Source organism: Venturia canescens, chromosome 9 (genome assembly GCF_019457755.1).
Source record: "Venturia canescens isolate UGA chromosome 9, ASM1945775v1, whole genome shotgun sequence".
Lineage (NCBI taxonomy): Eukaryota > Metazoa > Arthropoda > Insecta > Hymenoptera > Ichneumonidae > Venturia > Venturia canescens.
The window spans coordinates 12,502,280-12,528,503 of NC_057429.1; the positions used below are offsets into that span (position 1 = coordinate 12,502,280).

Consider the following 26,224-nt stretch of genomic DNA (forward strand, 5'->3'; position numbering starts at 1 on the left):
TCAATCTCGATCGCCGAGTACAAACGGCATAATCGTGAGAAGCTTCGTGTTTTCGATATCGCACGAAGCTCTGCGAGACACAAATCATAATGAATCACGTCCGCGTATATTCTACGATCTATGGAAAATACATATATGACGAGGATTTTCAGAAAGTCGGCATCTTCGTTTATTGGCATATTTTCGGCAGATTTCTCGTATTAAATCCACAGTTGTGTAACAAATATTCTAGACCATCTCTGTACTATCGTCATTATGAGGCACGTCATCTATATGTATAAACGGAGAGACACGACGCCGAAAAGAGTAACGAGGGCCGAGCAGTTCAATCTGATAAATAAATAAAATATTCTACACACGTGTATACGAGCGTTCGAATTATTATAATAACTCGCTCCGATCGAAAATAACCCAACAGTTGTACGATAAGAAAGGGCGAATCACAGAGAATAAATTTCCAAAGTGATCGAAGGGGTGTCTGTACTTTTTGTGAGTGGAATATAAGAGAAGCTGGCGCAGCACGCTCGAACGTTTCTCGAGAGGAGAAGGAGATATTGTGCTCGTGTCGCTAAGATAGTGTTTCGTTTTCCTCCGGACGGATACGTCATCGTGTCTTTTGGAGGGAAGCTCCGGCAATATGGTTCATCGGAGGGTTACGGGGTCATAAAAGGAGCTACTCAAAGTCTTGATCCTCGAGACGGCCTACTCCAACACACGTGACATATGAAACGACCCTGAGGAATCATGGGGGATGAGAAATTCGGCTAATACGCGTTTCCCTGTTGCCCTCTTTCGCCGGAGCTTTTCCCTTCGACTCGAAAAGATTCCACTCCTTTTGAAGGGCATACGGAAAAGACAGTGGTAGTGTAAAAGCTTGCGAAATACAGTTAAGAGGGAGGCGGGGCGACGGGGGAGTGGCGCGCAAGCTGAGAGATGAAAACTAATGGCCGAAACAATAAGGTCTGGTTACCCTACGGTCCAACAAGTTGGACCAGCCAATCCGATGTACATAAATTTCTGCCATCCCGTTTTCGCTACTGTACTCGGTTCCACTTTCTCGCTGCGAACGGACGTTACGAGGCGAGGGACGAGAAAGAAAGAGGGAAAGTGAGAAAAGTTTACAAGGCCTGTGTTCCCCTAACCGAATATAAGAATCAATATGTTGGACGCCATAGGCATATAAAGCGCTCTAGTAATGCCAGACTCCCGAATAAAGCAGAAGAAACAACTGTAAGATATTCGTTCCTATGGCCTGTCGTGGAAGTTTCGCTCGTTTCCCGCCTGCGCGGACGGTGTGTTTTTAATGACATTGAAGAGGGCTTCGAAGCTTATTCATGGGAGTTCGTGGTCCCTCGTTGCCGCTCTTTATTGCCTCACACTTCTGGCTCTCCGTTTTTACGAAGGTCTGCTATCATCCACGATCCAAAATACATGGACCTCGTGAGAAATCTTTTCTCAGAAAGCCCGCCTGGAAAAGAGTCTCACCGATTAACCCCATGACCCCCAGAATCTTTGTCCGTTGTTCTGTAACCCTTTATAACCCTGCACTCGAGCTCTCTTTCTCGCTCTCCTCGTAGCGCCTGCGACACGACAACCGCGGGTGTCGTTTCGGTGTGTCTGGAAGCCTGTAAGAGGGTTTTTCCCTCGAGTCGCTCCCTGGCACACTCTAAATTCTATTTGGGACATTCTAGCGATAGCTAGAGGCGAAGCCAGGAGGAGAGAACGCAGCAGATAAAAGAGCCGGGTCTTTTTTCAGAGGCAGGAAACAGCCGCCGGCTAAAAAGCACGAACACAACGCGAAGAATGCCTCTGGTATTTTGCCCCACTCACCTCACTCTGCTCCTTCGAGTCACTCCATCGTTTTCCCACACCCCGCTTGCAGCTCGACTGAAAACATGTTCGATTGCTCGGCTGTATAACAACCTTGTGCCGGACGTTATTCCTGCATCCCGCGAGTGTCGATGAGAATAAAGGGACCTTTCTACGGATATTAGAGACAGCATGGGACACACTCGCCGCGCAGAGGAACGCGGCAACAGATGAGAAAGCTGCCCGGAAAGCAGTCCCGCCTCACCGATGCTCTCGCGCCCCGTTCCGTCGATTTCTGTAGCACATCTTTTCATACACGAGAAAACAGTTCTCCCGAGGAAAATAAAAGTCGAGAGTCATGTATATTCGAGCGGAGCAGACTTGCTACAAAAAACGCTTCTGAAGCGACAACGAAAAGCCTGGGGAGATTCCAGGGGAGAAAATTCCGAACGGACGTAGCTCGTGTCCGTTTAACGATAAACGATTTTCCCACTGATTGTGGCGGAAGGATTTTTCCACTAATGAAACTAAAAGTTGGAAAGCTCGGGGTGCATGTCGGCCTTAAAAGATTGCGGAGGGATATCGAGGCCGCGGAACTTTTCCGAGCCGACAAATCGCACAATAATTCCTCGCAATTACCAGTATATACGAGATGAAAAACGCGGCCAAGACGGCTCAAGTTTTTACTGCGGATAAGACGAAAAGTTGGAGTTTCCGGACCTGCTGTTAAAATAACCGATTCCCATGGTAGCCCTTGACGCTGGAGTTTGCAACGTTCGAGTCCAACGAAATGATACCAAGAAGCCTGCTCCAATTATTCCAGTCATTCTCCAGTTTCGTTCACTGCCGAATTCACAATTCGTATTTTCGTTCATTTCGTTGAACAGTTCAATCCGGAGGTCAACATATACAGTCCCCTTCGTCCACGAGATCGCTGTGCTCTTGAGACTTTTCTACAACACGCAGAAACTCGTGCGCGATTGCGTCAACGTGTGATTGAACACTGCCGCGCTCCATCGAGCAGAGAATGCGCGGTTCGACCAGCCGAATTCTCACGACGAATTGAAATCTCGAAGAGAATTTCCGGAACGAAAAACGCGATCTGTAACCGTCGCTTCTGTAGAATGGACACCATAAATTGACTTTTCGAACTATCGGCTATAGTACACGATGAAACTTTCAGCGAGAGCTCTCGCAGCGTCGGATGCGTTCAGTTCTCTCGTCGCATCGGTATCCTTACTTTTTACTTATTAAATTCGACTCTCTCGATCGTCCGAGTTCCGCTCAACGACAAAAGCCGACTTTCCGCGGAGCAGGTAATCGAAGAATTGATAAAATCTTTAAACACATTGTTGAACGAGCACGTCCTAAGGAGTCCTTCGAAATCCGAAGAGCTACGTATACAATCAATTGCACAAAGTTTCACTCGCTCTTCGAATTCCTCGTTCCCAAGGGGTCGGTGACTTAGCGCGCGGGGAGCCCCATTCTTCCTCTTCCCGGCACATTTGAGTTTTATCAGTTCTTTATTACAGTTCTCTCTGTCCACGAGCCAGCGACCGATCTCGTTCTTCATCCCTTTGTCCTATTTTCGATTAAGTTCTAATGTACACTGGCTCTCTCATATCTTTTTGCTTTACCGATATATTTCGTTACGGATTTTTCAACGAGGTTGGAAACGCGCTCGGAATAAATCTCGAGGACTCCGTTCGGCAAAACCCGCTTCTTTTTTTTCCTCCTTCGGGTTTTTTCACTCTTTGCGTCTGCAGGCTTGCTGGGTCGAGAAAATGTTAATCAACCTCTTTCGGGTCTCTCTCGCGACCGTACGGAGAACATTTTTTCTCGCAGTTGCCGGTAAAACAATCACCGGCTCTCTATTGCGAGTAAGTTTCTTTTGCCATTTTCAATGGAATCGCAATGCAGTCAGCCATTCCTGAGAACAATTAGGAAACTTGTTTTATGGAAAGGCCAACATATAAACGCCGGATAAATACACACATAAATACACAATGCCGATGTAAGCGCGAATCAGACCGATGCAAAAAGCTACATCGAGAGAAATATAAATTAAATTTTACCGTACACTTCTCGGGAAAATCTACAGTCATACACTCTGAAACGCGGCGACGAGTGTAACAGTTGTTTTTAGTATTAAATAACAGCTTCGTCCGTAATTTCGATCACTCGAAATGTGTCATTTCTACGGTTTACACGGTGCAAGTCTTCATATTTTTGTATACCGTTTTATTTCATTAGTGCCTCGATGAATTTACGTCAATAATTAAAAAACCATTTTCATGCCGTTCCTAAAAAAAAACTGTGCCATACGAGTACGAAGAACCTTAAAAAAACTCGAAGACTCGTTTGAAAGATTTAGTCTCACTATAAAAAAATGATAATCGCGGGAGCGCTTCGTTGTCGTAATTAGCGATTCGATTAGCGAGGACTGTTTCAGCGTAAAAACTTCGTTTCATCCCAAGTTCACGTTACGGTAGTGCAGCTTCTGAAAATGTTCGTTATAACCCAAGCTGAAAACTCCTTTCAACAAAACAATAAAATATTTTCTGCCAAGTAATTGGTACAGTCATGGTACGATAAACTCGAGCGCACTTTCGTTGCAGCGATCGTTATCACTTCGCCAAGCGTTTCAGCCCCGATCCTGGCTTATCGTCAGATTGATTTTTTCCAACGCCACTCGCCCTCTTCGGAGCTTGTGATTCTCCGATAAAACTTGTGTCAGTACTTTTGATAATTTCACAAGTTTATTACTTTTCTCTGAACGAGATGAGGCCACAGAAGACATCGATGAACGCGAAGCGATGAAATCATCCCACCTGAAACTTGACCATCGAGTGCCAACACACTCGGCAATGACCTGACGAAATTCTCCACGAAGAAAAAATGAAAATGACGAAAAAACTTTCACATGATAAAATGTTTGATGTGAAAGTTATCGCGAGGGCCGAGGAGGGCGTTTGCATCAGGCGAACGCAGCATACGCAGGTGGTGCGATGAGAGCAGGCGGATATGCAGCCGTTTGGAGAAGTTTCTACGTGTGCACAAGGGCGAGCACTGGTACGAGCCTAACCGTACGGCGTACGGTTCCGTAACTGCCGCGATACGAACCAATCTACTCGTCCGGCGAGTATACAAATGGTATCCCGCGTGTTTCAGGTATGATTCCACCTCGAGTAGAATGGCAACGCGTGCGGAGTAGTTAACAGTGCATTCCGCATCGTTGGTCACATCGTATGCGACCGTGGGAGACATCCGGCGCGTAGCGGCCCGAGAGTACCTCCTAGTAGGGGGTTATACAGACCAAGAATTGCGGATATGTAGACTCGGACGTATAACGGTCCATCAAGTATATTAATCGGCTTTGAGCTCGAGGATTTGGTCAAGGATTCTACGGGTAATAAAATTCATGGGGAGAGGTAGTAAAGCAACGTAGAAGGGAGAATGGGAGTGCGTAATCCGCTGTTGCTCAGAAATAATGACGATGACGATGTTTGAGGATGTTTGACGATCGAACGCACATCACCGGCGCTCCGAGCCAAAGTCCTCCTTCTCTCTCCCGCTTTCTGCTAGCCGCCGGTCGCCTGAGATCTGAGATCCCAGAGCACGACTCTGACCGACCGTTAGCTCAGCTCCGGCCGCGGGACTAGCGAGCAGAAGCCACGACGGCATTCCCTCGAGCACCGATACACGAGAAAGTCAACGTTGCTGGTCGCATCCTCGGAGCACGCTACACGTATACAGACGGCCGAGCAATCTTGGAGAATGGCGGAGTACTGAGGCGAGCAAACTATGGCAAGAACGAGGCAGAGGCTGCTCACAAAGACAAGCGGAGCTTCCCACTGCTCGATACTATGAAGACACGTGGTACATAAGCTGGCAGAATCGAGGATCATGAGTTGCGGCATTACCGAGGAACTCTGCCATTCCTTCACGGAGCACAAGCTCGTATATCAACGGCGGACAACATTTGTCCTGTCGCGCGGTTCTGCCGTGGCCAATGCTCTGCCGCCGCACAGTCTGCGGTCAACAACTGTCCCTTCTCGCTTGCGCTGCGTACCGACTTTCGACTCGCGAACACGATACGCGACAAGAGACGAGGAGGAGAATGCGAGATAACACTGCGAACTTCTCCTTCCACTTTCATCCCCTGTTTCCCTTTTGGCATTCATGCGGGATCCGCGATGTCTCGGATGAGAAAATGAGGAGCGACGAAATCGTCCAATGAATTCATGCTGCAGTACGACGCATTTAAGGCGGTAAGCACGGCAGCCATGTATCTCAAGTTCCAGCCATGAACCCAAGCGGTAACACCCTTTCAAGCACGCATCGTATGAAATTTCTCTGACGCGACGGTATAGAGTAGATAACTGATACTCCTAGCAGGCACGGTTCAGGCTCCGTTCCAAGTGACACGACGACAGATCGCCCGAGTTGCAATTACTGCAAGAGACACACGCGCGCTCTCGTCATTCCGAGTTCACGTCTCGCATATTTTCTGGGAAATTCAAGAGACGGATCGATACCATTTTATTAGAAGACGAGCAGCCTCGAATTGACGCGGGGCGCACCCGAGAAGAAAATTTGCCTCTTTACCGAGCGCTCTTCGTGTCACTTCGCTGCGGTTACGATTTACGCGACGATTACAATTTCGCAAAAGCAATCTACCGCTCCGATTAACTAGCACGCCAGCTGCTCAAAGTCAGACGGGCAAATCGCGTGCCCCTTCGACTTGGGCAACGGTGTTGCGGACTCGACGTTAGAAACGAATCCTGTCCTCCCGATATAGTGGGCGCGAACCCCGGGTTCCTGTACCGGTACAAGCCATTCGTGCTATAGAAACATCAAAGAATATCTGCGACGAGGAAGGTCCCCATCCTTTCGACTCTGCGCACTCGTTTGAGATAAGATTATACAAGGGATATTCGTCAAAGCATGCAAGTACCTACGTTGCTTACAGCTATCGACTCGCAGAGTCCTTAAAGGATCCCTCTTACTTTCGCGTTTCCCTGACAACGCCGACAGGCTTACGAGGCTTTTTAATTTCCTCTTTTCATCTCGTTGCTCGGGCTCCAGGACCGCAGTGTCGACTAGATAAAAAGGCAGTCCCTCGTTAAGGCGGTGTGTACTGCCGATGCGACGAGTTCTCTTTTTCTAATGAATGTTTTCGGTTTTTTAATATACTATAATATTTACGATGCTGTACATGATACTCGGAGTATGCCACGGAAAGTCTGCGGTGGAATTTCCTTTAACACCGAGTCACCGGTGGCTGGTCTGAAGGACTCTTTCCACGTTGCAGCATCGCCCCGCGCACTTTGCCCTCCTTGCCGGCTCTCTTTCAACTCTTTTTCGTAGCGACTACCCTCCTAAGTTTGATAACTTTTGTCCTCCTCTCGTAGCGCATGCTGCGCGATTCCCGAGCAGATTTTATTGCGTTTTGCTTCATCTTCGCCGCTCTCACATCGGCTCCTCTCCTTCCATCTCTCTCTCTCTCTCCCTCGCGTGGCGAAGCGGTTCTGATGCGTACCTATGCCAGCGAGAGGCAATTTAACTTGTAAATTTATTCCCTCTTAGGTTTTAGCGAAGAGGCAGAGAAAGCAGATGAGAAGTTTAACAAGTCGTATCGAGGGAGTATGCGCGTGTTAAAACTGCTGCTGTTGCTGTTGTAACGACCGCTCGTGGGGCGCGCGGGGAAGCTTTCCTTGGCCGTTGTGGCCTCCCCCAGAGGGCCGTCCCATCATTAACGCGTGTCGTCGGTGAAAGAATTTCGCTGAGCGCAGCGTCGAGAATAAATTTCACCCGATCGGCTGAGCCAAACCTCAAAATTGGATTCCGGAAGAAAAGCTTCGGGGGAGAAGGTGAAAGAATAAGCGGAGCTCTGGCCACGTTGGACTCGTTACAAATCCATAATTCGTGTGTCAATCTCGCTGGGAAAGAAACCGCAAGATCCTCGCGGAATAAGAAGCGAATCGATATTAAATTCAGACACGCAGCAAAAACAATTGAATTTAAATTCCTTGTCGCTTGGAGCGACGAGTATTGAAAAAGAGTAAGAAAAATCTTGTGCCCAGCTCCTCCGTTCGTCGAGATAACGTAACATCATTTCACTAAAGGCAGTCTTAATTCGAACATTCTTCAGTAGCAAGCTAAGTATATATGGACGGAGAGAAAAAATTTCGCAGTACTCTTGGCATTGGGTGTTTTGCCCGGAGCGGAATTTCCCTCTTGGGAGATTTCATCGCAGGATTGACTCCCTTTCTCTCCATGAAACAGCAGCAAAGTTGTTATAAAAACTTTTACGAAGCCCCTCGTTTGATCGTAAAGCGTTCCTGATCACTGCTCATCCGAATAGCTTCCCCATTGGAGATCCGCTATAATCGATCGATCGTCACGTTGTACAGCGAGTAATCGGATTTGGAAATTTGGCATCGGCTTGAACAGCTCTTTTGTTCGCGTCTCTCCTGATGGCTTATTTATATTCATAAATTGTTCAAGAGCGTCGGATCACCCATACGAATTGAACGAATATATTCGTGATCGAGCTTGCTGGCTGACCTTGCCAAGCGATTTTTCAGGACGCCCGTCATGGTGTACGCTCGAACGTGCGCGGTGGAGACCAGTATCGAATATCGACCGCGGGGTATTCCTTTTCTCCCGGTCGAACAATCGTTGCGGCTTACCGCAGTGGAATGTCTCCTCACCTTTTCTCTCCTATTGGAGCGTCTACGAATATGCATACGGAGGAGGGTGCGTGGGTATGCGTGTGTCCCGTCGGCTCGCGATTCGCGATGGCACATCGGAGCGGAGAGAGCCTCGTGACGTCGCCCGGCTAAAAAATTCGCTCCGAGAGAGCTCCTCGCCTGCAATATCGGGTCCCGCATGAGCGCATTTTTATTAAATTCTTATACTGTCTTATATACAGGCGAAAGAGGAGCAGGAAGAAAATTACGGAGATTTTTCATCGACAGGAATACGGAGCCAATTTCAGTTTCGAGAAATCTGAGAAGACGCTATTCCCGCGCGCTCAATTATTCGTACGTCAATCTCCATGTTGAGGTAGCAATTTTCAGTTTTTATATCCACGACGTCAAAACTCGAGGCTCTCGTCGTCGATCTTTAAAACCCGCGTGTTTATGTCGCCGCATCGACGTTGAAGATCGAATAGGAGCTCTCGATGTGGACTGCTCGCAAAGTGGAATTCTCAGTGAGAAAGACTTTTGTATTCCTTCGCTAAGAGCAACTTCAGCCGTCGGAAAAGCTTTTTCAGGAAGGAGAGAGAGAGAGGCAAGGGGAGACGAAGAAACGGAGCTTGATACGGTGCATCTCGACATAGTTCCTCTTCGACTTCCTGCATGCACCCACGACGTGTAACTTCGTTGCCATTAGACTGCACATCATCTGCGGAGCTGACTTCATCCTGATAGGTACGCCATTGTTGAAACGTCGATACTTTATGTACGTGTATCTTCGCGCGGCCGAGACTTTCCGCACCGCGAAGATAAATTATTGGCGGTACGTATTATATGGCGCACGATTTATCGCGCCAACTCGAAGTAAGTTTACTTTGAGCGCGACATCGAAGAATTTCGATCGCTCAGAAGAGTATATTCGCGTCCGATGTTGCGTGTGTCCAACAAACGAAAACCGATTTCCGGAGGCCCCGAACCAGTGTTGCTGGTTAATTTTCTAAAAGGAAGAGGCGCGAATTACTCGTCGCGCGCTTTGATAGACAAAATTTTACGGCGCTTTGACACAAGATTTGTACCGAGCCGACGTCACTTTGAGTGCATTTTTGGGGCCCAATCGAAAGATCAAGAATCCGAAGGCACTGACCTCAAAGAAACGTGATTAAAAAAAACATATATATGCGGACGTCGCGTCATTCGTGCGTGCAAAGTGGCTCGGATGCGCCACCGACTTTTCCGTATAGATCCTTCCACTCTCTTTGTGCGGTCCATAAAGACTCTCGACAATCGCATGAAAGGAAGACGGTGGCAACAAGAATAAAGAGATTTTGGATCTGTGGCAGAGAATTTTCGAGAGGACACGAGTCGCGAATCAGAAAGTGGAAAGAAGCTGGAAACAGAAACGAGTCGCACTGAAAAAAATGGTTCGCGCTGCATTGTCCGGTTTATCGTTCTGACTATATAGCCGCTCTCGCTAAATACAACTTTTTCTTGGCCGCCCGGAATCGTTAGGCGTTAACGCACCATGCAACTAGACGCAGCATAACGAGTGCTCCCAAAGTCGTTTCCCAAGCGTGCCCAGTAAAAGCGGATCGGGAAATTCTCAAACGATCAGTCGCAACCGAAGACTCGTTCATCAGGCTTACAGTTCGTGAGATTAAATTAATTAGCGAGATCCGATTCGGTGTAATAACAAGAGCGGGGCTTCCCCGCGACGAATCGTCACTGATTAATCAACATCTCGATGAACAGCCGAGCGGAAGGATCTCGACTTTGGTCCACGGAATTTCGAGATCCACTCGATACGAAAGAATGCTGAAACCGAACTTTCGGACCCCCTGTACATTCACTCGTGCCAATGGAAACGCCACAATCCACGAAATAGGTCATATCTCGTTCTCCGGTTTGCCACTCGTCCCCCGTCTCACACAAAACGTGAACGCGAAAGAGAGAGAACGAGGAAGACGCACTCGAGGCTTCTCCAGTATCTCGCGGCAGATGAGCCCGGCCGAGAGTGAAGAGGAGATTCCGTTTTCTAGGTTCATCCGAGTGTCTCTCGACGCGGTTTCAACTCTCTCAGGGCCTTCTCCCCTCTTCTTCAACCGAAAAAACTTCTGCCACCGAACATCCACTTTTACCCTACCAACGACCTTACCATCCCTGACCGAGATGAAATTATCATTTACCGATTCATGAAGCAGCTCTCTGCTGTTGAAAGCTTCGCGTCATTATTCAACAAGGGCGATCGACTTGGAGCCTCACGATTCTCAGAGCAGATATCAAAGCCTTGAGTATATCTTTGGCATTCTATCTTACGTCATTGCCTCAAAACTTCATAAAAGACACTCAAATTCATTCATTTCAAATTATTTAATAATATTTTTATTAATAAATCATTCTAAAACATTTTATTTATGATTTATTCATAGGGCTTGCAAAGTATCGAGATCACGAAGAGTGGTGAGTGACGAACGGAGCGGAAGAGCGATGTGAGAAAAGCAAAAGCACACGCGGAAGTGATGTCGAGGATTCTTTCACAATGTTTGTGCGGAGAAAGTCATGATCGAAGATGACGATCGGCCCGGATTCTCTGGGGAGTCAAAGAAATAGAGAGCGAGAGAGAAGGAAAAATGTTATATTATGTCAATGGTGCCAGAGAAATGCAGGAAAATATTAGACGTCTCGCTCCTGAAACGAGTCACTCGAGCACAGCGAATGCACTTGAATGTCCTATCAAGAGAGGAAAGTACTACGGTCATTTCCAGTTATATGATCCTGGAAGAAGAAGAAGAAGAAGCAATACCGAACGGTGACGACTTTTGTCGTCCCGGAAAGAGGGAAAATAGAGTGTACCTCGAATTTACGGTGTGCAAGCACGAGTGTCCCTATAAAAGCTGTACATCTACAGATTCAAGCAGGTCTTTTTAAATGGCACAAATGTTCGAAACTCGTCTCAAATAATTATTGTGGACGTTTCTATCGTTGAGCTGCATTATTTGCTGCATGAGCTGCAAGTCGGCTGAAACTAGAACTTTTATGTTTGTTCGTCGCGTCCTGGAGTTTTTTTTTTTGTTTTTTCAGTTGTTTTTGTCGGACAATCAAGTTTTTATGGAATACCCAGCAATTGATGGATTTGTTTGGGTGGAAGTAAAATTTTTAAGCATTGTTCAAGTTGGAAAAAACGTTTTGTTGCATCGGTTTACTGATGAACAATGATAAATCGTGTTTACCTTAGAATCTGAATTGGATGATAGATTCACTCGAAAGCAGAAGAGAAAGTTTCACTCACTTTTTTGTAAGCCCACTTGACGCTGCGACTGAACTTGGCCATCGGTGAATCATCGACTAGAAAATACCTTACGCTATTCTCCTCCTCAAAGTCATCTTCTGAAATAAAAGCTCCAAGTTCGAGATTGTCAGCGTGAGAATCGCCACTCTGGGCCAAGTTATCTTCCCCCGTTTCATCCTTCTGGCATCTCGTGGTCTTCGGGGATTTATTAACGTCAATCTTGTCCTCCCGATCGCTGCCAATCGTCGCGCTCGACTCCGAGTACTCGGTTATCGTCGAGAGTCTCTTGAGATCACTCGAAGTTACGCAGACCGTACAATCCATTTTTTAAACCCCGAAAGTTTCAGTACACCGAAGCTTATTCTCTCGAGTTCATTCACCTTCGTGCACTCACTTTAACAATTTCCTAATCCTCGTGTTCCCAAACTATGACAGATTGAAAAAAATTGTTTTTTTTTTTTTTTTATATCTCAATGTTTAATAAACTGCGCCACGCCGAGTGACGCGAATGCCCACGAAATTGAAAATTTCGTTGCTTTCATTTCCGTCGTTCCTTTCAAGCCTCGCGATAAAAGCCGTTCGATTTTTCCGACGCTATTCAAACGAGATGAAAAGAAAAAAATGAAATTTTATTCCCTGAATTCCCATGCCAGATCGATCGCCTATTCCTGCTGGGGTCCGTGAGCTACACGAACACTCGGAATTTGGAATTTTGGAATGTCCAATTCGGCACGAAGGCCCCGATCGAGTACCTATATACAAATATACTTCCGTCCGACCCCGATTGCAGGCCAAACCAGTTGAGCCTCTCCCCGTTGAAATATTTAGGTCCAGGAAGAACCAGTTTGTCCCAGGACTGCGCTCAGCCGGCAACATATTGAATGTACATCTACAAAGGACAGGCGAGAAAGAGAGAGTGAGAGAAGTTGAGAGATCGCGAGAGTGCAAGCGGCATCTCATCCGGTCAAAGGTCGAGTGTTGCCAGCACGTAATTGTGAATGCCCGCGTTGCTCACAGCATCTCTCGCTGTCTCTTTCCCTCTCGGCGGTACTTTGGCCCAGGAGAGATGGAGCTAATCCAGCTCGGTGTCTGTGCACATTCGAGGGATCAGGCGAATTCTGTGTTCTCTCGATTTGTATGGCGAACCGTGTGGATACCAGATCGGAACATCATCAGAGGAGAGCCCTTTCGCTCCCCTCCCTCTCGCTTCATCTCGCTCTCTTTCGTTTCGCCAAAAGGATCTGAGCGGACTGTGTGCACCTCGGCGATTTTCTGCTGGTACCACTATATGTGCTCTCCTTGTTCGAAGATAAATCGGACACGTGAGGGGAAAAAAGATGGAGGACGGAAGCCAAGAAGAAAAAATTAAGGGATAAATCACCGTCGCGGGAGGGAGTTGGGAACGGGGACCTACAAAAAAAACGATGTTGTCTATGCATCAAAAGGGCGGTTCCATGGAACATGCGAGTGTCCGAAACACTATTTTCCCGAGGACAAGCACTTTTCTTTACGTTTATTTTCCTTCGGAGTGAGAGAATAAAATTTAGACTCTCCGCGTGGCTCTCGAGTCGCTCAATTCCGAGACGATAATTCAGGGGCAAGTGAGTGTTGATTTTGAATAAATCACGCTGCCCCATAAGCAGGGAAGGCTGCCGACTCGAACGAGGAGGATAATCATTTAGCCGGAATGCGGGAGCCCACTAATCCGCGGATACCGAGAGAACTGAATGATTCTCGAATCATCCTAATGCCCCTGCTGAAAAATCTCCGGACTCAAGACCCCGCACTTTCCTCTCGGATATTTAATTGCGTTTAATACCAAAGCCGGAACGATCGTTACTCCCAGTGATCCTCTTAACCCCGAAATTTCTTGCAGACATTCAAGAAGGGAGACGGACAGATTTCTGGATACGATTACTAATAGAGCGCGGGAGGATTACTCGGGAAGGCTGAAGAGCGAGCGCGCCTGTGACTGCAGAAGGACGAGCGAACGGATGTACTACGCGTGAGAGAGAAACAAAACAGTCTCTGTGGCGGGTGATTGGGATTACGGGAATACTACAAGCATTTGCACTTAGGCCTCCGGCTCATCTTCCTCCTTCTCCCTCGCTCCCCCCTGTCCTTTTCTCTTTCCATCAAGCGCGATCATTTGTTTCTCCTTCTTCTCCTTATTTCCTCCGTCTACGATCATTTATTTCTCGCCTCCCTCGCTATCTCCTTTTTCTACACGCTCTCGCACGACACGTTTTAGGCATGAAATTGAAGCAGCGAATACACGACGCGCCGTAGTACGTACTGCCCGAGCGTCGATCAGACGCGACGAGAGGCCCATCGACACTAGAGTTAACTGCCGCCCGTGGGGCTCTTTGCCCACGATATCCTCGTATCGAGCCATACGTTAGCTCCACATTATACGCGCGTACACGCTAAACTCGAATGGCCTGTGTCCCGGATCTGTAACTAATCGAGGCTCGCCAAGAACCCGGCGGAGCGGGATCCACAAACCGCGTAGGAAACTCTGATTCACCCGCCAACAATATATGCTCGCATCGTGGAGAAAAAATTCGATCGACGAGCAATTTGAAATTGAACTCAGTCACAGAAAATCATGCTGATGGACTCGCATCGCGATCTGCTTCGTCCGCGACTCAACAAACACTCCGGCTATCTCTGTTTTTGGGCGCATTCGAAGTGGCGAAGATCAAAAGCTGTACGCGGCGCGAGAACAAAAATACTTTGGCGATTCATCATCCCGATCGTTCTACTGGGATAAATGTCTCATTTGCAGCTCAAATTGGAACGAAAGGAATCTCATTTGGCCGGATAAATTGAGACGAACGGGAGGCAGATTATTAATTAGCGTCAGTTATCTCCGCGCGGTCTGGCAAAATATCGTATTTCACGATGTTAAAAGATTACTGAGAGGAAAAAGGCGACAGCGAAAGTGCACACCGAGGGATTGGGCTACTTGTTCTAAAACATCCTGTCGAGGTAAGGAAGAAACCGTAGCGTCTCGTCTACTCTATGTACGTTTATGATGAATATTCATTTTATATGTTTATATACGGATAATGAATTATTAATGGGTCATAAATCCTGGATTCGCGTCTAACGAGTCTGCTATAACGCGGCCTACATTTTCACGATTCTTGAGACCGTAAGACTGAAAAAATTCAGTCATCAATTATCTCGTCGCGTCTCGACTTACGCGCGCGACTCTCGTTACGAACGATATTTACGAAGTGGCGGGGAGATGAAACTAATTCAGAAGGTTCGTCCTATTCGATTCGGTGATTCGATGAAACTTTTTCACAAAATTACCTTATTCAATCATCTTGATCATGAAAAGATTCGTCAAAGTGGCTCACCCGAGTCGACTCTTTGCTAAATTTAACTGTGCTTCAACTGCGTGGACGGGTCGCAAGATCCGCATTGCGTACGATTCTTTTACAATAATTTATTTCGTTTACCCACGGCCTAGGGAAACACGGGTTCGAATAATCTGGGGAATCGCGTTGCGTAATTCGTGGAAATTGGTCCAAATGGAAGAATAATTAGAAAAAGATACTTTGGAGTTTGATTGAACGTTGTGAAACTCTGTGTTGATTACGATGGAACAAAAAAATGTCTTCGATCATTGAAGTTCGTTAGAGGTCCCTCCGACGAACATCTTTGAGTCTCATGAAGAAAGAAGCCTCAATGAAAACAAAAGTGGAACAAAGACACGAAGTGCGGAGCGAGAAGGAAAGACTTTTCAGTTTCTTCGGGCCGCGTTTTTTAACGCGAATGAAGAATGATGAGTGGCGATGTGTTCAGCTTGGAATTGTGGACGGAAATCGAAAGTCAACTATCGCTTTTGCGATTCACTTTCACGAATCCACTTGCGCATAATATGAGTGAACTTTTTGACGAATGCGAGGGTCGTAGAAGCCTCGAAATATTCTTTTACATCAAGATTTAATTCTTATTTACGTAGGAGAAATAAAAAATCTACCGATTTTTCGTAGCCGAAAATAGAGGAATGAAAAAGCCTCGGAGTCTGAGTTTGGCCATGATCATGGTCGGCAAACCAACGACCTCGCGCGATATCCAAAATAGATATATCGTGAAAGAGAAACAAAAGTATAAAGCGCTCTCTTTAGATTCCTCGAGATCGAAGCTCCCGCGCGCTGAATAGCGCAACGGCAATTATTGATGAGCTTTAATAAATGGAAAGGAAATATAATGAAAATAAGAAAATCTGCTCGGTTGAAAGCAAACAAGAATTTTGTTGTTCGAAACCGAAAGAATCAATGAACTGAATTTTCATTGTACGTAACTGAGCGACTCGGACCAAAGTTGAAGGAAGTTAAACGAAACTATATTTCCCGTAGAACAAAAATGAGCTCAATATTCCCCCAGAGCTCAAAATATCAGGCCGAATAACTTTAATTTGAAAGTTAGAAAAAGTCAGACGCGAGTGTATTTATAAAATCTGCACCCTTTGAAGTCGCGAGGAGAATTGAGGTCACGCGCTAATCTTTTTGTGTGGAAAAATTTATCAACTTTTCTCAAGCCCCGAACGAGCAGGGGAGGAAGCCGAGCAATCTAACGAGTAATAAAGAAAAACCGGGAAAAGAGGGCGGCCAGATATTGACGCACTGATTGAATAAACCCGGGAAAACTGACACTCGTGAGCGGCTTTCCCGACGGCGATTTTGCCAGCCACAAACGAGAAAAGCGAGATATGAGTAGCACCGACACGCTCCGCGGGTGTGCCCGGTTCGCGCGTGAGCCCAAACTGCGTTAAAAACTTCGAAGCGTCAGCCAGAAGACGAGGGGGACAGAGTCCGTGCGAGAAAGACTGCGAGTGAGAGAGCGAATCTCCGGACTTTATATTTAGACACTCGTATACTCGCATCTCCATATGAACACGATGTGTGACTTTGCGCTCGTACTAAATGAAACTTCATGTTCCTGAATAATTACCGAGTTACCTCGATCCGCCTAATGGACGATGGTCTTCGTAGTGAGTGTCTTCACAATCAAATGATGTATGCAACGCACAAAAATCCGAGCGAGCCCGAATCACCTGAACCGGATCAACGCCAACACTGTCATCGTCATCGAAAATTTTGTTATGGAAACTAATTTTCGTTACCGGCAAAAAAAACTATTTCATTCGATCCTGCGATCAAAATATTTCTGAGAATAAATCTAATCGATTGTAGATGCCGAAACAGCTCATTGGTTGAATCAACGCTCGATCGCTTTGATCATTCGAATTCAAACAAATATTTGATAGGAAAGTATAAAAGTATGCAGGGGCGAATGAATAATATAAATTGAAGAAAAATCATTCGCTTCGCGGTGATCTGTCATATTCATTTGATTAAAAATTCTCATGATTTATTGCGGAACAAACCAAGCCGTTTGTCATTCGACTAAAAAATTGATGGATCTACCAGTGCGTGGTCCATCAAAATGTATTTGGGTCAACAAACGTTTTTTTTTCTCAGTGAACACAGTTTTTCGTTCAGTTATTCTAAATCCATTAATTTGCTCAATTCTCGCATTAGTTCATCAGGCTCGGTGGTAAAATTCAATTAAGGCGTTTCGGTACAAAAGTCTAAATATTAAGAAATTGATCAAACTTGGTGATAATGTTGTTCAACATCAAGTGCAAAAACACAATTTTTTTCAAAATTTTCTTCTACTTAGTTATCGAGTAATTACGCATTAAAGCAGATTTCTTATGCCCGGAATGTATACCTATATATATGAAAACGCTATGCTTATACACGTGAACTTTAGTGATCAATTACTCGATAACTGTGTAGAAGAAAAATCTTAAAAAATTTGTATTGCCAAATTTGGCACTAAAGAATATGTTCACCAAATTTTATAAAATTCTAAACTTTTTGAAATTTTTTATGTTTTTAGCATGGTTTAGCATGGCAACATTGTATTGCCTGTACCGAAACTCCTTAAGTTCTCACTCAAGAACAAACAGCTACGATTCAGGACAGAAATTTAGCAAACGCGGATCGCGACGATACAATGTTGCCATGCTAAACCATGTTAAAAATATTAAGAATTTAGTAAAATTTGGTAAATGTATTCCTTAAAAATATATAAGACAATATCAACTTTTTTAGATTTCTCTACCACCTATAGCTCTCGAGTAATTGAACACTAAAGTTCACGCGTATAAGCATAGAGTTTACATACAGTTATACATCTCGTGCATATAATAGCTTCGATTTAACGCCCAATTATTCGATAACCACGTGGTAAAAACCTCTGAAAAAAAATTGTATTTGTATGCTTGATGCCAAAGAATGTCATGACCAAATTTTCTAAAACTCTGATTATTTTTATTTCGCGATCCACCCTCCTTAATCGTGATATTGTCCAGAGTCCATTCCTGTTGGTTGAAATAAGTCGCGGGGGCGTTTCCACTGCAATTTTCCTTCATCGATGAATGCCAGTTGATAAAGTGCAGGGATTTTGAGAAATTTCAACATGAAAGCGAATCGAGGAGGGGCATTGTAATAAGCGAACACGGGCACGGCTGATAGCGATACGAACGTTGACGCAAATCCCGAAATATCTTAGCACGAGTGTGAATGCACTGCATCGTCATTGTCGCACATCCGATATATCGATCGGAGACGATATTAACGTCGTAATGTTCGATATTAGCAGACATTCGGTAATATGCCGCTCGGCGATATGATTAACGGTTTGTCTCGCGGCGTATGGTGTAGACTACGACCGCACGAGATGATGCTTTGCGGAGACGTCGTCATCCGGACCAGAAGCAACAGCCGAGACGCCCCTCTCGAGGCTCATAACGCAACAAACAGAGCTCCCGCTGTTGATCTTCCTCCCTAAGCTATGATTGTGTTGACAATTAAATCGAAACAACGAACCCGGCAATAACTCTTGAGGGGACTCGACGAATCCGGATCTTCTGATCTGGAGAGAATGTTAACGGAGAGAAGGTCAAAAGGGAATTGGGAAAGTGAGTGAAAACAGTAAACAGAAACTGAAAAAAAATTAGAGATGAAAAAATTCAACGAAACGGGGACGAAAAGATCGATGACGTGACGGTTAAATCACGTGACGTGACAATTGAAACTGCTGGAATAAATATTTTCGCGTTCGAGTGCGAGTCGAAAATATAGTTTTAGACGCGAAAAGAGAAGAGCCGCGGTTTAATTGGGGCTGGCGGATTTGCTGAGTGCACTCGCCGGATCTTTATCTCCGTCTCCTTTGTCCTTGAAATCTCATGTGGCCGGCGAGATAATGCGCTCCTTTGCGGTTATCACGTTGCGCGAGCATAAACGAGAGAGATTGCCAATTTAAGCACAGAGCGCGAAAGGAAGGGGAAGAAGAGCGAGAGAGACGAAAAGCAGAACATTGTGACTGGTTTGGTGGCCGAGTAAACGTACACAGCCTTCTGGTTTCTAGTGATATCGAGAGAGCGTTGTTAATACTCGCATTTAGAATCACGCGCGTTAACGATTTATCAGCGTTTTCTCACGTACCTATAAAATCCACGGGAATAGTTTGCACTCACGGAGCCGTGTCTATATTGCCCATTCGCATTTAAACTCTCTATTTGTCTAGTAACAAAATTATATGTGGCTATGCTGTGCTCGTTGGAGGAGCCATTGAAAAGCTTCGTGCGTAGTCCGCTCAGGGCGATGCACGAGGCCGTTCCAGCAGGCTCTCATTCGACAGAAATTCGATAACTGAAGAAAAATTTGGCTGGTTCAACCACTCGACTAACTAGGGCAAACGCGTGTTGCCGGATACCGCAAAAACGTTGTTGAATCGACAGAAATCTCGTTGAATAAACAAACCTCGTTTGGCTCGCCACGATTTATTGATCCAACAAACACTCTTGGTTGAATCAACGAACGTTTCATCTCAGAGTGCAGAATCGATTTGCGCGATATCGAGTTTCTGGATTTTCGTCTTCCCCGCGGTTTTTCCATCCCGTCGCATAGCATTCGAATTCTCAATGAAAAAAGGCTCCGCGAGAGTCAGTGTGCTGCGCTCTTTTGACAAAGCTTAACGAACGCCGCAGAGGCGTCCGAGTCGGAATACGAGTGCGACGGGCAGTCTAAAACTACTCGACTGCGAGTGCCGCAGCGTCTGAGAGGCACGTCCAATCCTCTCGGTTCGAGATGCGAGTGGCCGGAGCGATTGAGTTCGCTACGCTTCAATTCCCCGGCGTCGATGAACCGCGCGGAAAAATATCGGGTGAATGATCATTGATTTCGATATTGATTTTTCTGTTTGAAAGAAAATCCGTCAAACAACTTCGAGCACGTTCAAAGTTATGTTACAAAGCTCCGCCGTTGCGCCAATTATTCTCCTGAGCGCAGACGAAATATATAATAAAATCCGACCAAAAGTTAACTTTAGAATCGACCCATGAAACGCGAATGTTGCAACTACTAAAAATCCAACGAGCAGCAAAGAACGAGCGTCGTTCGTTTGCGGCTCTGGCAGTTTCCCAACTAACAATAAACTGCTCGGGCTATGAGCGATCCTCGGATACTCCTGCAGCCTTCAATAAGTTTTTGAAGATTACAAAACAAAACTCGAACTTCTGATTGGAGGAATCTTCTCGGGAAAAGGTCATGAAAAAAAGAGTCGAGCGGCTGCAGTTCCCCCGGGTCAGACTTGTCTGCACACCTCTTCGAACTGAATCACTTTGCGCGGAGAAAATGCCATTTTTAAGGGGGTGTAAGGAAGTCCAATGGAACGAGGATTCGTCGGAGAAATTGATCTTCGTTTTTGAATATTTCGAAATAATGAAAAATTCAGAACCCTTCGGCGTCCGTGACTACGGACCACTTTCGAGAAAATTCTCTCAGTATTTCCGGCACATCGGACCTGTGCTTTGAAAATCGGACGACGAAATAATTGCGATTATTCTCAGGCAAACGCGCCTAAAAAATGTTCGCTTTCATATTTCTTTAGGAGCATCTGCACGTCTGTGTCTCCGCTCAGAACCGTTTGCCGGTGCTTAAGCTCACTCGAGTATCAGCTTCGAGTCCTCAGCCGAGTTATATTGTGCAGCTTCCGTTCTATGATCCAGCTTCACGGAACGTGACAGAACGGCGTTCGGGGGCTCAAGGAAAGAGCACCGTGTCCGTGTCCACGTACACGAATGTAAACGCCAGAGTTGGAACGCACACACGCGAGGGCGGCTAAGAGCGGGCCGAAATGAAAATCCACGAGTCCGATAAATTCACGGTCGCATGGGGCTCGACATGCGCCTTCATACATGCCCGGGATTTGCGTATCCAACATTCAGTCTCGAAGGAATTTGTGGATAATACGAGTCTGCGACTCCGAGTTCAAAATCCCAGTCTATTTTTTACAGTTTTTAAGAAATTGAAAATTTCAGTGCACGAAATTTCTTGGGAGGAATTTTCGGAATGGGCGCCGCCCGCGCGAGGGAGAAAAGATTGGATGCGGGTCAGTTGCAAAAGACGAGGGGAAAGAATCGCGTCTCTTACGCTGTTTGTCGCTCGGTTCCTTCTCATCTTGAAAAGTGGTGAAGATAACCAGAAGAGACCATTCCAGGAGGAGATCAGCGAGGACAAGGCAGGAGAGAGACAGAAGGAAGTTCCGGATCTCTGCGCTTCTGGAGGAATAAATGGACCGAGATTACGAGTCACGGGGCTTTTTCTCGAAAGCCACTATGAGAATGAATGGTCGAGCAAGGGGGGAGCTAGCGACGGTGGAAACCCGGACCATGCGCGACACATTCGGATCGGGACTGCGCGAAGCAGAGGAAGGAGCGGGGAGGGGAAAAAAGTGCAAGAATTGGAGGCAGGTCAGGTCTGCTCATCGTCAACGAACCTTCGCCAACGAAACGACTGCACAGCCTGATTATACACATTTCTCAAGCACTTGCCCTTCGCAATGCAAAAACCAGCACTGGCTAAGTACAACGAACGCTTTCACCACGAGAAATGGAAAAAAAAAACGTGCATTGAGTCGGCGCTTGTACGAGTAGCTCGAAAAGCAGCGAGTGCAAAGTCGAGTCTGACGCTACGTCAGTCGTTTGTATATTCGCTCGAAACGAAACTTTAAGTGCAGATTCTGATCGACGAGGCATTCTGAAATTCCTACTGAACGGTTTCGAACTTATGGATAAAAAGAAACACTCGGAATTCCCTCCACTATAAAAATCCTCGTTAAAAATCATTTCCACCGGGGCTCGAACGTGGAAGAATCGATCGTAAAGAGCCTCGCTCGCAATCGTTTCAACGCTGAGAAAAAAAAATGCATTGATTCAATAGAAATTGATGCTATTGGAAGAGTTTTCTTCGTACGACTGCAATGTTTTCGAAGAGAATGAATCTGTAGTTCGAGCTAAACCATGCAATTCTGGCCATTCATTTTCAATCTTGTGACGATTAAATATTTCATTGGCACTCCATTTCGTTGTTGCAATAACTTTTTTTTTCTCTCAGTGTAATATTAAAATGGAGTGCTGAGAACTCAAACTAATTAGATCACTGAATTTTCAATCTGGTGAAACATCCAAACGAACATGCTCTCATGAATTTCAGTCGAAAGAACTGCCCGAAGAACCATGGGGTTTGATTAAACCGAAAGTTGAACTGCGGATGCTAGCGGAATGGACACGAAGCGATCTCCAAGGGAACGTCGAGCAAGCTAATTTATGTAAATTCATAAATAGAACCGTACGGCCACCTGTGATTCTTGCACTTTATTGCACGAAACTGTTGGCAAAGTTTTCGAGAGCACAATTGCCGACGATCACCTGCTACGTGAACGGAGCTTCAGCTCAAAAGTTGAAGAGGACCGAGTCGGAACGGCAGGAGTAGCTTCGGCATTTTTCCTCGGAAACAATCCAGATAAATTAAGTTTATATTAGCTGTTATGAGGTAAGAAAAGTAGCGCGCGCGCAGCAGCATTCGAAAATTAATCTTTCCCAGACTCACGGCAAAAAAACGAGCAGAGAAATCCTTAAATTCACCGTTAAGCATCGCCGTGGTTAAGCACACCAGGAAGCATCGCCTATGCGCATATCATAGATCCAAAGATCCTTGCTCGCCCTCGAATCACTCGCTCGTACTTTATATACACGAACGTGTCCATACATATGTATTTACACATATCTGTACACATGTGCGCCCGGAACTCAAACAGTAGATCGTCGGAGAGCTGGCAGCCTCAGGGGCCACCTGCGAAGCTTTCATCGTGAATTCGAATCTCGAGACTGAAAGGGAAACAGAGAGGGAGAGAGAGCGGGGCGGGGGGGGGGGAAGTAGATTTCCGAGAAAAACTTTTGCACGATGGCGAGAGTTTTCGCAAATCTCCTACTTTCTATCACCTCAGGCCTTTTTTCTGTTCCACACTCTGTCGTAAATTGAAAAGAAAAAAGACAAAAATGCAACCCTTTTTTGACCGAAGCTCCATCCCCGGTTCGTTTATGGAAAATAAACGGAACTTCGAGGAGGAGCTGGAGATAGGAGAGCCAAGAAAAGTTTCGATTGCCCCATCCGCGGAGTGCGTCCTGTCGTGCGAAGTCATCAAACTCGACAGTCGCAATCGAGTGCGAATAATACATCGAGCTCAATTGGAGACCGAGCCAGTTGCTTTATCCCGATATTTCGAAAACGAGCTCGTTTTCCCCGGCGATAAAAACCAGCAGTCCGTCCTCGAGTCTGGTTCAACCTCTTTCCCCTGAGCGCGTTGGACGGAGCAACTCGGAAGCCTCGAACGTGTCGCGTTGCGCGAGAATATCATCAGAAACGCATTTGCTTATCAGTGTGAACATGCGCCCGCTCGATTTTCCCCGAGTCACGCAGTGTCCTTCCTTCACAAGCAAAAAAGCGTCGATCCTCGAGACCGCGGATATACAAATTGTCTTATTTTTTCTACATTCTAAAACCTCTCCCAACGAGCCCAACTCCGAGAGTCGAGAGCCTCGAAAACTTGCAAAAGGATCGATCGAATATCGGGCGATTAAACGGGCTCGAGGGAAGGGACCAGGCCGGAAGAAATCCACAAGTATAGCGTATCAAAAACTCGAAGAGACCCTTCGAATCTCACACGTGTGTGTGATGCAGAATGAAGGGAAATCCTGGCGGCTTATCTCCCCCAATACGCAGCTGTACTCTTCGTATAGGTGGCCATAAATGCATCCAACATGCACCCAAGTATACGAGAACTTTACATGCACACGTGCGCAAGATACATAAGCGAACTTCTAATGTATCCCGCAGCATGTACGATCGACCGCGAGAGAGCCCCAATGGCTTCCGGTCTCCGTGTAACGGCACACCGTCGACTGCGGCTTCGTCGCAAACGCAACCGAACTTCTGCCAACGGAAGTAGAAAGTTGATCGAGGCCATCCTCGAGGTAACCGGGCAGATTATATGTACGGAAGATACCAGCGGAGACTTCGGGTTATTCTCTATTTCACACTCGGACAGACACGTGCCAGTATATTCGACGCGTTAACGTTGTTCAAACAGTAATTAAAACGAAGCCTTTGCCCTGACTGTGGAATACTTTTGAGGCATTGGCCAAAAGCCCTCTCGAATATGCGAACTTTCAATTGAGTCGTCAATTGCCTGAATTTGAACGCGGTCTCGCGTCACTACGACGCTGAAGTTTCCAACGTTGGAGTCCAACGAAATGAAGGAAAAAAACGTTTGTAATTCACCAATTTTTTATTTCACGAATCGTTGGTGCAGCTTGAAAAACTACGAATCGGAAATTTGGCAGGGAACAAAATAGGAGAATTACTGGAATTATTGGAGAGTTTTTTTCGATCGTTTCGTTGGACTCCAACGTTGGAAGCTTCAGCGTCATCGCGTTACTTCGGTGAAGACACACTCGTCGCGGGCTCTTCAAACTCCCTTTGGTTCGTGTTGCGCCAGTTTTTCGGCTGTCAGGACTCGGAGCAGCTGCTTGGCCCTTTCGAGGAGAGTCGGGGACAGAAACTGGAGGAAAGTATTCGATTATTGATCGAACGGGTCCGGGAACAGGTCGCCGAATTCGAAAATTCGATTTCGCGAATTTAAGATCCGGAATAACTCGATACGAAAAACCGTGCTTTAAACGACGCTGAAGTTTCCAACGTTGGAGTCCAACGAAATGAACGAAAAAAACGTTTGAAATTCACCAATTTTTTATTTCACGAATTGTTGGTGCAGCTTGAAAAACTACGAATCGCAAATTTAGCAGGGAACAAAATAGGAGAATTACTGGAATTATTGGAGAGTTTTTTTCGATCATTTCGTTGAACTCCAACGTTGGAAACTTCAGCGTCATTGCTTTGAGCAGTTGAATATTTGGCCAGTGGCTTTGAGCAGTTTGAATATTTGGAGTTTCTTGATACTTCACAACCGAATCTTTCGGTTTGAAAAAAAATCATGAAATAATACGTAACCGACTGCGCGCTGTGGCTTTTAAATCTTATGCGACAAATGTGAACGGCAACGAGAGATCGAGCGTTTGTTCTTAAATTTCACTTCGGTCGTTGCCTCCTTTCTTTCTCCCACTAACATTTCTAACGCGCGAACCCGTTCGTTCCTACGTGTGCGCGGCCCGTGTCTACCTACCTCTGTGCGGACCGGTACGAGTGCGTATAAAGGCGGCAAAATATGCGTGTATCGATATATAAACGGGCTATAAACGAGTGAGCAGCGAATAGCAGCCTGCAGACCAGGTATTAACCCGGTAGCCTACTTCGCGAATCTCGCGGGCGCGACCTGTCTCTTGTACCAAGCCAACCAGCACGCGGACATGAAAGCATCGACGTAATATAAGCAGAAGTAATTTAAAGCGCGAATTATTCTCTTTTTGAATTCGCGCGAATTTTTCAACGCGATTTTCTAGACAACGAATGCGCAAGGACGACCGAATATTTTGGAGGCTTTTGGTTCTGACAGTTTTGACACAATCTGGAGCTGCAAAAATGATGCACCTCGTCTGCTTCGTCGAAATTCAGAGTCTGGCTCCAGTATTTTGCTTCAAATGTACGTCCCTAGAACTGCGTTAAATTTCCTTTCGTTGCTGCAGTCCTGAATTGAGGATTGTCAAGAAAAATGGTGCATGAAAAAATCCTGGAATACCTCGATGCTTATTTTTGTGTAGAAAAATATCACAAATTCGAAGGAGTCGAAAGAGTTGAGGAGTCCGAAATGTAAAACTCGCAACCGGAGGAGGTCAAGGGTGGGTTATTCGATGCACAGGGTGTCCTTAAAATGGATCTGGAAAGCGATGGGATATTTATTCGCGAATTATTAAGCTGGAGAATGGCCCGAGGAGGAAAAAGCTCAATCGCGTTCGACGAACGCGTCGCGCGATCCCTCGGGAGAAGAGAACGGTGACTCCGGAATTGAATTTCAACTGTAGTCAAATTTCTAAGCGTAT

General features: G+C 46.0%; 1 protein-coding gene across 2 annotated transcripts in view; it reads right to left on the bottom strand.

Annotated features, from left to right (window-relative positions):
* The window catches only part of ASPP (Ankyrin-repeat, SH3-domain, and Proline-rich-region containing Protein), a 117,098-nt gene that overhangs the window by 76,996 nt on the left and 13,878 nt on the right, over window positions 1-26,224 (bottom strand). Inside the window, exon 1 of one of the 2 annotated variants that reach the window (XM_043428025.1) lies at window positions 11,800-12,702. The exons of the other annotated variant lie outside the window; for it this stretch is intronic. Within the exon in view, the coding sequence (XP_043283960.1) occupies window positions 11,800-12,123 (324 nt within the window). The 5' untranslated portion in view covers window positions 12,124-12,702. Of the gene's footprint in view, window positions 1-11,799; window positions 12,703-26,224 lie in introns of those variants that run through there. 2 annotated transcript variants of the gene reach the window in all.